The following is a 12919-nucleotide window of genomic DNA, read 5'->3' on the forward strand; positions in this document are numbered from 1 at the left end:
ACGGTACATAAATTTTGAAGATTCTTTAATTTTCATTATAAAATAATGAAAGGATGATTTTTGAAAATCAATAAATAATTTATAGGGGAGACAGGCGAACCGGAGGACCTCCAAATTCATTTGAATATTCATTTGATTTCGTAATTCATTTAATTATAATTATTTCATTTATCTAAGCGTATATGTCCTATAGCCCTCTATTATTTACATAAGCGTTTAATTCTATGTTTTTTTCATTATCCAAACAAAAAAAATGATGGACATGACAAATGAGGATGAAATCTAATAATACAAATGTTCATTAATCAGTAAAAATTTGCATTCGGTCACTAACTATCGGCTGAGTTAGACGTGTTTACATTTTGTTCTGTTCCGTGTTCAAGTAGGCAATAGTTGGTAGGCGGAAAAAATATCCCCGGAAAAAATAGCCCACACACCCAAAACGTGTTAAAACCCACCGAATTTGATAGACCATAGGAAAATTAGAGTCCCTGAAAAAATAGACAACGAAAAAAATAATTAAATTAAAAAATAATTAAATTGAGCGAGTTTTAACACATTTTGAATGTGTGGGATATTTTTTCCCTGGGATATTTTTTCCGGGATTCGCAATAGTTAATGCAAACCGGGTGAATTAATGCCCCTTCATTAACTGCAGAAGATTCTAGTCCAGTATTTCGAAATAGATTTCACGAGTATCTGCCCCACAGAATTTACCAATAAGTTCTGCCTCATAAAAAATAATTCTCCTCGAAGACAAATTGTTCCACATAATTAGTTGATGGTGATGATTGTGCTGGTACTGGTAGCATCCGGTTGTAATGTACGCCTAATTAATTATTCTGGAAAATTCATAAATAAATTGGGGTGAGTAAACTGATTAATCCAAGTATGCAGCTTCATTAGGATCATTCTGGAAAGTAGTAGAAGATGAACTTGTCCGTTCATTCGGGAAAACGCAGGGTTCAAGAAATTTCCTCCGAGGAAATTTGGAGGTATATACAAGGAATCCCAAATTCCATTAGCCGTCGCTCATAATTATTATTATTATGACCTAACCTGTAAATATATAGACGAAGATTAAACGGACTAAATTAAGCCTCTCAATCAAAATTACAAACGTCACCTATTCATAAATTCTTTTAAATTACTTGAAAATTTCTCAACAAATGGGTGTCTTTAAAAGTTTGACTACTGGGGCTTCTACATCGTTGGGGCTTCTACATTTTTAAGGAAAATTGATTAAATGTTATGATTAATGAGGCCACAAAAATATTACGCAGTTCATTCAGTAATCGTACGCATAAAGATTTGAATCTACTGTGCATAGCGCTCTTTCCATTGAAGCGCGTGCGCAGAGAAGGATTGGGGAGAATATTGCGTAGTTAGAATTGAACAATCTTCAGGAATTTTTGCCAAAAAGAAGACATATTCTACAGCATTGTTTCCTACATTATTTCGGTGTGAAATTTCATTATCTACAATTGTTTTTTTTTTTGAATCCAGTGATTTTTATTGCAACTACGACAGCTTTTGTTATGAGCCCCTACAAAAACCAATCGTTTTATAATTTTTTTCGATATCTTCTGCACCGATTTTTTTTTTTATCATTTTGATATGTGATTGGGGACTTTTTTTAACTATTGAATGAATATTTTTTTATCAATAGTGAATTAATTTTCCAGTTGGGCCATTTTTTGGTCTAATTCGACTACACCGATTACACCAAATGACTTAGCCATCGATTCAAAGTTAGAGGGAGTTTCAGCGAAGACACGTGTGTGATTTCCTAACCCCCAAACTCCTCGACGACACTAAAGAAAATACCAGCTAACCTCACTACCTTCCTAATTCCATCCCTATAATTATCCAAAACCCCTACTAAAATGGGTGAGCAAAGCCCCGAGGAAACAGTTCAGCCAGGCAACTACGTAGTAATCGAGAAACAGAATTTCCGCAAGCTCTGCAAAATAACAGAAAAAGGTACATTCACATTAGGAAAAGAGCAAGTACAAATGGAGGACCTCGTGAACAAACCTTACTGGACAACCTTCAAGATGTTCCCCTCAAAAATCTCCAAAAAGCACGTCTCCTTGGAGGTGGCATTGAAAGCTGAAACGATGGAAGACATTCGGCAAGGCATGTCCAGTGGAACTGACAACAGATCAATAACCGATGACGGCACATCCCAAAAACTCTCTAAAGAAGAAATAGAAGACCTGAGAGATGCTGGAAAATCAAGCAAAGAAATCGTTACTTCTCTCATCTCTAATAGCACCTCCTTCGCCACTAAAACCGAATTCTCCCAGGAAAAATACATAAAAAAAAAAGAGAAAAAATACTGCAGGTATTTGACTATGAAAAAGCCCTCGATATCCATGATACAGGAGATTTATTTTCGCCAGGATTCCTCCAAGATAAATTTCTTGCGGATGGACACACTTTCTCAGATTTTATCGTACTCAGATGTCAGGTCTGAGGGGAAATTCTTGTTGTATGACAGCGGCACATCCGGATTGTCAGCTGCTGCATTGTTAAATAGAATTGGTGCAGGTACCAGTGGTAGTTTGACATATCTGTATCCTGGCAATCAGGCACAACTGATGTTGGTGCAGGCCATGAATTATCCAGAGGAACAGCTAAAAAGGATGATGGTTGCGAATCTCTTCACCTTCCTCCGGATTTATCATCAGGGTGAGGACCAAATCATGAGAGAACTTGTAAAAAAACATTGTCACTGGAAGAAGACGAGGGAGATGCAGACACCTGAAGAAATTATACCTGCTAAAAAATTAAAATTAGATAAGATGGAGGAGAATGGAGTTTCGACCGAAAAGGTCGATAAAAATGATGAAAATAATGAAGAAACAATGGAAAGAGTGCTGAATGGAGTTTGCAGTGTTCCTGAGGGTTTCAAAGAACCGAAATGGTTCAGAGAAACGAAAAATGCTGTTAGCTGTTTCAAAGAGGGAAAGGCTGATGGTTTAATTATTGTGACTAAGGAACATCCATTCAGTATTGTTAAGAGTCTTCTTTCTTTCCTTGGGATGTCAAGACCTTTTATAATTTATCATTGTCACAGGGAGCCACTCCAGGAAACTTATGTGGCACTCAAGCAGCGGAAGGATATCGTCAATTTGAGACTGTTTAGTAATTTTTTTAGGGGCTACCAGGTATTACCCAATAGGACACATCCGGAAATCATGATGAATGATTTAGGCGGGTATTTACTGACTGGATTTTTAGTTGAGTGATCCGATGAAGTCACCCTGAGGACATTTTGTGATATTGAGTTTTTTCATTTGGTCCTAGCTTCTTCCTTTTGACAATCATAAAGGAGAATTTCGGAACAAAATGTGGAGAGACTATTTTTGTACGAAATTTATTCGTGGAAGTGAGAATCAACTGCTAATTAGCAATTAAATATTTGAAATGTTTTTTTTTTAAGTATTTGCATTGTTGAATTGAGGAAGCAATTAACTCGTAATTGAATATTATTCCTCCGCTGAGTCCGCAAGAAAATGTAAAATAAAATATGAAAAACCATTGCTCGATATACTTTCGATTTTATTAAATAAACATCTTAATTGATTAAACTCCCACGCATTCCTCAGTGCACACTCACAAACCATCCTCGGAATCCCTCACCGTTCCAAGGCATCTTCGTGAAAATTTATGAATCATCACTTACAATTGAACAATCATAAAATCATAAATCGACTGTAATGTTACAATTTATATTACAATTTCTTCTCTAAAATGGAGAGAAGCCCAATTTAATCAATTTTCTTTCACTTTTCCTGAGTCCTCAAATGAACGAGAAAAAAAAACATCGATCACTACGCATCACTCCTCTCACATTGCTGATTAACTCCAGAGGACACACCAAACATCATCAATAATTATCCCTCCCCCTGGAACCCCTCGATCCTTCACCATCCCGTCCTCTCCCTCTCCCTCCATAATTACTCCTGTTATTGTCATTATTCCTCCCCATACCTCTGCCACCATTTTTACCACCTCCATTATTTCCTCCCCCAAAATTTTTATTATTGAAACCCGAATTAAATCCTCCACTATTTCCACCATTACCACCCATCTGTCCCCGAAAATTGGGACCAAAGTTGCCCCTCTCGAAATTGGGGGGTGGATTATTTGGATTGGGACACCTGAATCCCGGTGGACCCTGAAAATTACCAAAATTATTGTGTGCAAAGGGTCCCATTTGCCTGAACTGATGATTCCCAGGGAAATTTCCATTAGGAGGTCGAAAATTGGGATTGAAGTTGGGGGGTAATTGGGACGGATTGGGTCCATTTGGCCCAAAATTCGGTGGTAGATGCATCATGTGAGGTGGTAGACCATCGGTGATGCCACTATTCAGGAGATTATTTGTTTTATTTTGAAGAGTGGGATTGAGGGCCAAATTGGTTGAGAGGTTCATCGTTGGTGGCATATTGGGTGAGATATTCTGCATATTGTGATGATTCGTGTTAAGATGACTGGAGCTTGATGAAAGTCCCCCCATCTGCAGGGATAATGAGCCCAACTGGGAATTATTACCAAGAGACGAGGACAACATGTCTCGTTTATCGAAATTTCGATTATCCTTGTCATCATCCCAGGGTCGAGGTCTGCTGTCACTGTCTCCAAAGCTGTCTCCATCTTGATTAGAGGATTTGAAATTGGGTGGTGGGATGTTGAGACGAAAGTCTCGATCCCCAAATGAATTCCGTCCATCGAAATCAGGCCTTCCTGGACCACTCGAGCCGCCCCCAAAGCGCATGTCCTCATCCCTATTTATGCTATTGGTATTCATGCTACCTATATTATTCATTCGGTCTAGGCTGTTTAATCTTCTGAGATCCTCATCCTGGGCTAGATATGCTGCCATATCGACGCCTGTTATGTTCATCATGTGACGGAGATCTGTGTCGCTGTTGCAGGAGTCCTCCAGCATCGAACCTCCAAACACTGGCTGATGGAGGCGAGAATTTCTCTCGTTGTCTGACCAACCGATCAATTGATCGAACTTTCGTTTTCCTCCGCGATTCAAGGCCTTCAGGAGCTCTGGATTCTGGGCAAATTTCGAGGAGGGAAGTGGTGCTGGTAGATCAATATCTGGCACTTTTGAGTAATCGATTTCACCTTCGTCCTGCAGAAAGTCTTCAGGATCAGCGACAGGCTCAGGGGTTGTCAGCGCTACGTCTTTCAGCTCTTCTATTTCACCGGCGGTAACCAGTTTATTTATGGCGTCGTTGCCTTTCAGAATTGCATCGGCTAGCTTCGAACCAGCTGGAAACATAGACGTGAAGATTAGATAAAAGAGTTTTATTTTTCGAGAGACTCTACAAAAAAAATCCGAAATTTTTTATTAAATGATCTAAATAATAGCAATAATAGAGTTTTCTTATAAAATTTTAAAGTCCGGGTGGACAATCTATCAAACGTCGACTTTTGTTTAAATTTTATCTTTTTATCTTTTTTTGAAGGATCCAATGTGGCATCATAAAAAAATAAAAATGGAATTCAAATTGAAGAAATGAAAATATTCTTACGTTCAACGGGGACCATTTTTCCGTACAAAATAATGGCATTTGGTGTGACTTCATTGAGAGGTACAGCTCCCGGGGTCGTTTCAATCAGCTGATTAACGATGGCATTTAAAGCCTCAACTTGTTCTGGATCTTCAGCCTCCATTTCATTCCATTGAGCTTGGAAATTCCTTGGAATTGGCTTGGAATATGGAACTTTCTTGCTCGCCAGTTTCTTACTGTCATCAGCAGTATGATCAAGATCCAACCCGGGGATTCCTGAGATAGTTGAATTATTCTCCTCCTCCATTTCGATATCCGCATTAATTTTGTCTTCTGGACCCATTCCAGGGATCACTGCAGCTTCATCAGCTGGAGAAATAACAATTACAAATATTAAATCTTGATAATCAGGCCTAAAAATGGGTGAGAAATAACTTTAAGGCTCGGGTGGACTGGAGTAAATATTCAAAATGTAGAAAATTTTACATCTTAAGGCCCGAATGGACTATCTGGAAAAGATAATTTACTCCAAAATTGGGACTTCGAATTACTCCGTCAATTAATAATTTTTTCCAATAATTGTTAACTAGCGCCCTAATTGTTGACAACCGCTAAAACGCTAGCTAACAATTATTGAAAAAAACGATTAATTGCCAAAGTAATTAGGAATCCAAATTTCGGAGTAAATGATCTTTTCTAGATAATCCACCGGAGCCTTAAACTTGAAAATGTGGATGTGGATTGTTGAGGGAGCACTAATGAATGAAAGTGATCTAATTACCGATTTCGTGATCATCAATTCCGCAAGCACCGGCAGGTAGAGTATTGAGATTGTATTTGTCTCTCATGAGATCTCCTGGTCTGTTTCTCGTCCAAAATTTAGACGTGTGATCATTACTCCCTGAACAGAGGATATGACCTAATGGATGCCACGCCAATGTCCATACAATGCTGTCATGAGCCTGTTCAATAGCCCCCACTTCCTTATCAGCTCTGTAAACGTCAAGAAAATATCCTCAATAATCTCTCCTATTTTTCCTATTAATATTATCAAGTAGTTGGATCACTAGTTTGCATGTCATTGAATCTAATTAGTCGTATGTTGATAAGAAAATTGAATATTAAACGTTTTTTCATCAAGATGAAATCCCAAATACATGAGTATTTGCGATGATAAAGGTTGTTATAGATTTTAGTTAAACGGGATTAATTTTTTTCTAAATGTCACATGGGAAATTCGACGCATTATCATCGATAACTCCTGATTAAATTGAAGGAATTCGAGAATTCAAAGAACTCTGTAAAGGGCTCGTTGAGACCTTTAAAATGATCTATATATGATCTATAATAAATGATAATCCTCGTAAATTACATCGAACGCTGCAATAATTGGGAATAAAAGTGAATTTTGGAGCGTGACACTACAGTGAAAACTGGAAAAACTTTAATAACTCTACGAGATGATAATTAAGACTGGGGTGGACCATCTATCGAACGTCATCTTTATTTAGATTTGATCATTTTAGCCTCAAATACATTAAAATTGGGGATCAAATTTGTGTCGCGGGAAGCATTTGAATGGACATAAAAAAATAAGGAAAAAAAAGAGGAAAAATTATTGAAGGCCGCTAAAGAGCGATATTGTTTAAAAGGGATCTATCAAGTTTACTAATAAATGATAAAAAATACGTAGCTTACCATGATGTGACACATTGCATTTGTGGCCGCAATTATATATCAGATATATATACATCTATATATGACATATATAATGAGCTATGTATTTTTTATTATTTTTTAATTTAGAGTGCCCGATAGATAAAAATCACAGAATGAATATCAATAAACTATTTTTAAACAGAATTTTCAGAACCTTCGGGGAAAAAATCATCAAAAAATTTCCTTCAACCGAAACCTTTTCTACTATAATGAAAACATTATGGTCACCTGATGAAGTAATTATCAGGCATCTTTCGATTACAAAACATTCTGACGACTTATAATTAATTAGTACGTTCGTTTTGATTAGATAAAATGAATTTATTTACCCAACATGCCAAAATAATATAGCGCCATCACTTCCTCCGCTACAGAATAGTCCCTCATGGCTGGGATGCCAGGCAACACTGGATGCCTCTTTCTTGTGTCCTCTGAATGTTTGCACCTCTTGACTCAAATTTCGCAAATCAAAAAGCTTGAGGAGGTGATCTCTGGAGGCTGTTACCAGCCAGTTGCCGTTCTCATTCCACTTGACGTCCATCACAGTGCTCTTGTGTGCATGAAGAGTAGCAAGAGACTGTCCAGTTTTCGGATCCCATAGCTTCACAGGCTGCTGATTGTCTTTACTCCCAGAGATGACTAGACTCTTCTGCGGATGCCAGTGCACACACTTCACGTCTGCTCCATGCCCTAAAGACAATTATTCATTTTCTTAATCATCCGATCAACAATAAAAATTATCACAATTAAGCACGCCGAGTCGATTAACTCCATTAAATCCTTATTTATCAATAACAATTAGTTATTATCAAATATTCAATAATTAGTCAATTATAGTGAAGCATATAATGAATATTGAATAATCAATCGATTTATCAACTTGATTTGTTTAATCAGTTGATTCAATTGTTGATTGTCTGGAAATATCTTGGAATCTAGAGACAGAAATGACAATTATAATTGAAAATTGTGTTTCTCTCAGATTTCGAGATATTTAACGACTGTATAATTTTGTTGTGTAAATAAAAATTTTTATACCCCTGAGAATTCTCTCCTCGTGACATCGTAAAAAGTCCCAAATCCTCACGGTTCCATCATCACTGCACGTCGCCAATTTGTGATCCGTTGGACTGAAACTACCGGTCGAAAAAATACAATGATTACCGCTCTTACGTTCACGTTAGATTTTTGTCGATATTTTAATTATTATCACGTTATATTCACGTGATTACTTTTGTGGGTGTACGAGAGAGACTTAGAGTTTCATTTAAATAATTAATTGCTAATATAAATGTTTAATTTTTGTATTTAATTCAGCAGCGGCCAACTCAGGCTTGATAGAACCTGTCGATTACTTCAATTCTGTTAATTAAGAAATTATCTCGGTTATGATGCGGTAATTAATGCCTTGAGCCTTTCACACGGAAAATTTCATAAAATTTGTGCAAAAATGGATATTTCCTCATTTCTTTAAATCACTCGGTATCGATATGACGATTTTTTAATACATTTGTTGATTATTATTATTTCAGTAGTGAAAACGGAAGAGAAGGGGCAAATGTTTAATTGATATTTTTGCAATGGATTTCGTCTGTATAATAATTTTCTATCCTTCGTACATCGGAGATAAATTCAAAATCAACGAGAATGAATAATCTACACCCATGATCAACCTTCACTGGAATTCCACATGGAATTAAAATGCAGATAAAATTTATGAAGATTTGTTTTCAAATATGAGGGAGCTGCTACGGGCGAACAATAATTCACTGCCGACAGTCATATCTGGCATTCGAAATTTCAAAAGATAATGAGAAACTGAAAAAATTGTAATGAAAATAGTACTCAAAGTTAAATAGACTAGAGTCAATTCTTTGATATTCAAAAACAAACCAAAAGGAGAAACAAAATAGGTGGAACTGTTACTTTTTTTTTTTTGTTATTTACTACATACTTTTTGTATATATTGACATGATCAATTCGATCAATTCGATGCCACACATGACCATAGGACAATGTTCTCAAGTGTTTTTTTTTTTCTGAATTCAGTGAAATTTAATAAATTCTCCATGAATATTACAACAAACAGCGGACGAGAAGAAGAAACGTACATTGAGTGTCTTGAAAATAAATTTAATCATTTATATTGTTCGATAATTGTTTGCACTCACACACATTCATGTCCATTACATCCCTACGAGCCCGTGAAAACGAATTTTTCAATTATTTATTTATTTTCTTCTTCTTTCATGCTCGCAATCATTAAAAAAACATCGATCTTTATTTGAAAACAAAATTGTAATTCATATTTGATAAAATATAAGTTCAATTTTATTGTTATGGAAAACGACGTAACAAGGAGGCAGGATCATAGTATTCTTTATTGATGCATTTCAAAAAGTAGGAAATACTTGAGAATTGGGTGGCTCCATATATCAGTAATATATATATATATAATATATAAATATAAAATTATATATATATTTTTCTCATTTTATTTTAATTTATCAGCAGATACATTTTCCCAATATTTTTAGACGCATTATAAAAATCTCACGCAGTTGGAAAATAGTCAACGAAAAATTAAGTAAAAAAAAAAGGGAATTCATCGACGGAGGAGTTGCTAATAGATAAATAAATAAATGGGATGATTATTATTCAAAGAAAAATGGAACTTTGAAATTCGCGGAAAAGTGAAAAGAAAAACAATTTGTTTCAGATTATTTTGTTAATATCGTTGGAACTAATGGATTTAGAGAATACCGAAAAATCTTTTTCATTTCGCATGATGTTTCATGATATTTCGTGATGATTTTACAATGGACAATGAAAAAATGCATGAAAGTCATGGTGTTAATTTGAAAAAAAAAAATAAGTTGTAAAATTCCTCTAAAGCCCGGCCTTCCTTAAATACCCTCAAAATAATCTGCAAATCCGTTCGCTCCGGACTCATCCAGAGCTCAAATAAAGCAATTTCTTCTCATTTTTTCTTCCTCGTGGGTTATTGGGGATGTTTTCAACAATTTATTCTTCATCTCTTATCAGAAAAGGGTTCAAGGTGGATACCGATTAATAAAAAGGATATGAACAAAAAATATCAGATATCTTATAAGAATAATAACGATGAAATTTATATAAAATATAAATAGTTTAATAGAAAACCGACAAAAATTTCTAGTGTGGTTGTTGATGTTATACCTGAGTCCTCTAATCGCTTCTTTGTGGGCCTGAAACATCTTAACGTTGTTCATGTTGCTCTGCCAGTACTTGACGTATCCAGCATGATCACCAGTCACCATCCAGCTCTCGTTGTGTGACCAAACCATCGTTCTAACCGGACTGTCATGAGCCTAAACAAATTATTCAACAAAAACAAAACGAAAAACACATGGTAAAACATTATAAAACAACAACTGGCCAATTTTAATAACAGATGTTTCGTCCTTTCCTCGTGATTTTAATTTTCCAGAGGTTTCGTTCATTATTTGTCTGTTACTGTTGTTTTACCTGAAGAATCGTTTCGAAATTGAACGTCAATCCATTCCAAAGTGTAAATTCTCCACTGGATGCTCCGGTGACCAATCTTCTACCCTCTGGCGTCCACGCCATGCAAAAAATAGGACAACGCATTTTATTTGTTGCTGTTTTAACGAAACGAGTTGTAACAGCATTTATCGGATTGTCGACGTAGCTAGGTGGTGGGAGGAGGTCTGGATAGTACATAACATCCGGTTGAAGTGCACGTCGATCTCTGTAGTCCCTCTGCCAAACTCGATTCTAAAATTATCATGAAAAATGTTTTTTTTTTTTTCAAATTGATAAACTCACAACCCCAGGCAAAAGGTAAAATACCTTGGCAAATACTTTTAAAACTACTGGGTTAGAGTAAATTTTTAAACATTATCAAATTTTACAGAAAAAATTTGATCATTTTTTCATAAAAGTTCCGATCGCTTTTTCATTCAGTTAATTTTTATCCTCCAAAATTATCATGTTAAATATTCATGGAAACAAAATCTTTCATTCAACAAGACTCTTGATGCAATTCATCACAATTGGATATTTTTCTGATCGTAGATCCGTATTCGATACAAAATACTTGGTAGAAACGGATAGGGCAAGAAAACTTATCATTGAATACTTCTATTATTAAAGAATTGTTTGTCAAATTGTTTCTTCTAAAATCATTTAAATAATCTAAGATTCCAGGGAAAAATGTCTGCCTATTCTGTGCAAAACGTAATGAAATACAGAACGAAATTTCTTGACAATTTTCCCTAAACTATTGAAACAATGCACCAAAAATTTAGGGCTCCACTTTTCGCCTTCAATTAGATCCCAACTATATAATTATCATTGTACAGTAATGAATCGTCACTGAACATTGTCTTCATTATTGAAAAATCCTGTTGATTATACCTCTAAGCTCTTGATAATAGCCGAATTATAATCGACAGTTTTCCTCATAACCGATTTCCTCAGCCTTTTCCCATCAAACTCATCCTGTAATGCATCCTGTCCTCCAGAAATAACTTTAGGTGCATGATAAGGCCTGAAGGGTTTAAAAAATCCTCGTCCTTCCCTGTGATTGTTAAACCGATGCTGATAACCTCCAGAGGTACTAATTGTCGTTAAATTCGGTGGAGGAGCTGATAAATTTGGTGTTGTAGGCGGTGGTACCGACATATTCGGTAAATTAATCGCTGGCGGAGGACTGGCAAACTGTGCATTAGCCGACATTTTTCCTTATTCGCCCCAAAAAATCCGCAAAAAAAAATAATAACAAAGAATTTTTACAATCGAGTAATTGTAAATTTCAATATTCGATGAGTGTCAGAGTTTCATCGTTAGGTTAGGTTGTGATTTCGGAGTGAAAGTCACTTGATGATTCCATTCTGCCCTTAGATTCCTAAGAAAGACGTTAAACATTAGTTTAAAATATTCCACAAATCAATGAAACTGACGAAATCATTCAATAAACTACAGGGATAAGAATCAAACTCTTGAAATATTGATTACTCCACTTTTCCAGTGCAACTTATTACAATTGTTTTTGGTGTGTTAGAAGAATATGAAATTACTGGACTAACCCTTTCAATATGTTGATAGCTCCAAGTGCACGTGACAGCAATGCTAATTGTCGGTGATTAATAAATACAAAGGTGGTAAATAGGTACTGATTTATTGGTATTTAGAAATATTTCGAAGGCCAGATCGTTTCAAGTCCACGCTACACGTTTACAACTCATGAAGAACACGTCTTCTCTACGTTTTTCATGGGCCACACTTGTCGATTGTAGTTGGTTATCGGTGAATTTATTGAAATTCCCAACGTCCGAGCGATGTCAAGTTGATTATTTATTACTTGGGATGAGCATTTTTTTATTTATTCAGGTCGTTACTGAACTCTAGTTTCACTTTTCGGCTCCCGACGCCATAACACCGCGCCTTTACGCCACTTTCCACCGTGTAGGCGGTTATTAACGCCATTTTCCATATAAGAGCTCGTCAAAGATCCTAATTACCGATCGTAGATGGAGTAGAGCAAAGAGGATTGACTAAAGTAGAGGCTCAGTTCTGGGGGTTGGAGTGACCCCAGCGGCATCGTAGTACTGCACCCCAAGAGAGGGAGGGCGCCAAGCTTTGATGTCGCCGACACCAAA

General features: G+C 36.1%; 2 protein-coding genes across 3 annotated transcripts; one reads left to right on the plus strand and one right to left on the minus strand.

Annotated features, from left to right (window-relative positions):
* The first annotated feature begins 616 nt into the window (after window positions 1-616).
* Window positions 617-3552, plus strand: Trmt6 (tRNA methyltransferase 6 non-catalytic subunit). Of its 2 annotated transcripts, none has more exons than XM_011303215.1 (2): window positions 617-867; window positions 1686-3552. In XM_011303215.1, exon 2 carries the CDS (start codon window positions 1887-1889, stop codon window positions 3252-3254), a length of 1368 nt encoding a protein of 455 aa, XP_011301517.1. In that variant the 5' UTR covers window positions 617-867; window positions 1686-1886; the 3' UTR covers window positions 3255-3552. The 2 variants fall into 2 exon arrangements, with proteins under 2 accessions (XP_011301517.1, XP_011301509.1); XM_011303207.1 differs by lacking the exon at window positions 617-867 and adding an exon at window positions 1378-1461.
* Wdr33 (WD repeat domain 33) lies at window positions 3553-12745 on the minus strand. The gene is made up of 9 exons (XM_011303228.1): window positions 12347-12745; window positions 11676-12165; window positions 10764-11033; window positions 10455-10606; window positions 8295-8392; window positions 7586-7946; window positions 6319-6530; window positions 5559-5906; window positions 3553-5295 (listed from the first exon to the last, which is right to left on the minus strand). The coding sequence occupies exons 2-9, from the start codon at window positions 11994-11996 to the stop codon at window positions 3896-3898; spliced, it is 3162 nt and encodes a 1053-aa protein (XP_011301530.1). The 5' UTR covers window positions 11997-12165; window positions 12347-12745; the 3' UTR covers window positions 3553-3895.
* Between the last annotated feature and the right edge of the window lie 174 nt (window positions 12746-12919).

This window comes from Fopius arisanus, unplaced genomic scaffold (genome assembly GCF_000806365.1).
Source record: "Fopius arisanus strain USDA-PBARC FA_bdor unplaced genomic scaffold, ASM80636v1 scaffold00002, whole genome shotgun sequence".
Lineage (NCBI taxonomy): Eukaryota > Metazoa > Arthropoda > Insecta > Hymenoptera > Braconidae > Fopius > Fopius arisanus.

Excerpts from the sequence above, each read along its gene's own strand:
- Wdr33 (XM_011303228.1), bottom strand. The coding sequence starts at position 11,996 with ATGTCGGCTAATGCACAGTTTGCCAGTCCTCCGCCAGCGATTAATTTA. Across the intron at positions 11,034-11,675 it reads CTATTATCAAGAGCTTAGAG|AATCGAGTTTGGCAGAGGGA; the intron begins GTATAATCAACA and ends TGATAATTTTAG. Across the intron at positions 10,607-10,763 it reads ATTTCGAAACGATTCTTCAG|GCTCATGACAGTCCGGTTAG; the intron begins GTAAAACAACAG and ends TAATTTGTTTAG.
- Trmt6 (XM_011303215.1), top strand. The coding sequence starts at position 1,887 with ATGGGTGAGCAAAGCCCCGAGGAAACAGTTCAGCCAGGCAACTACGTA.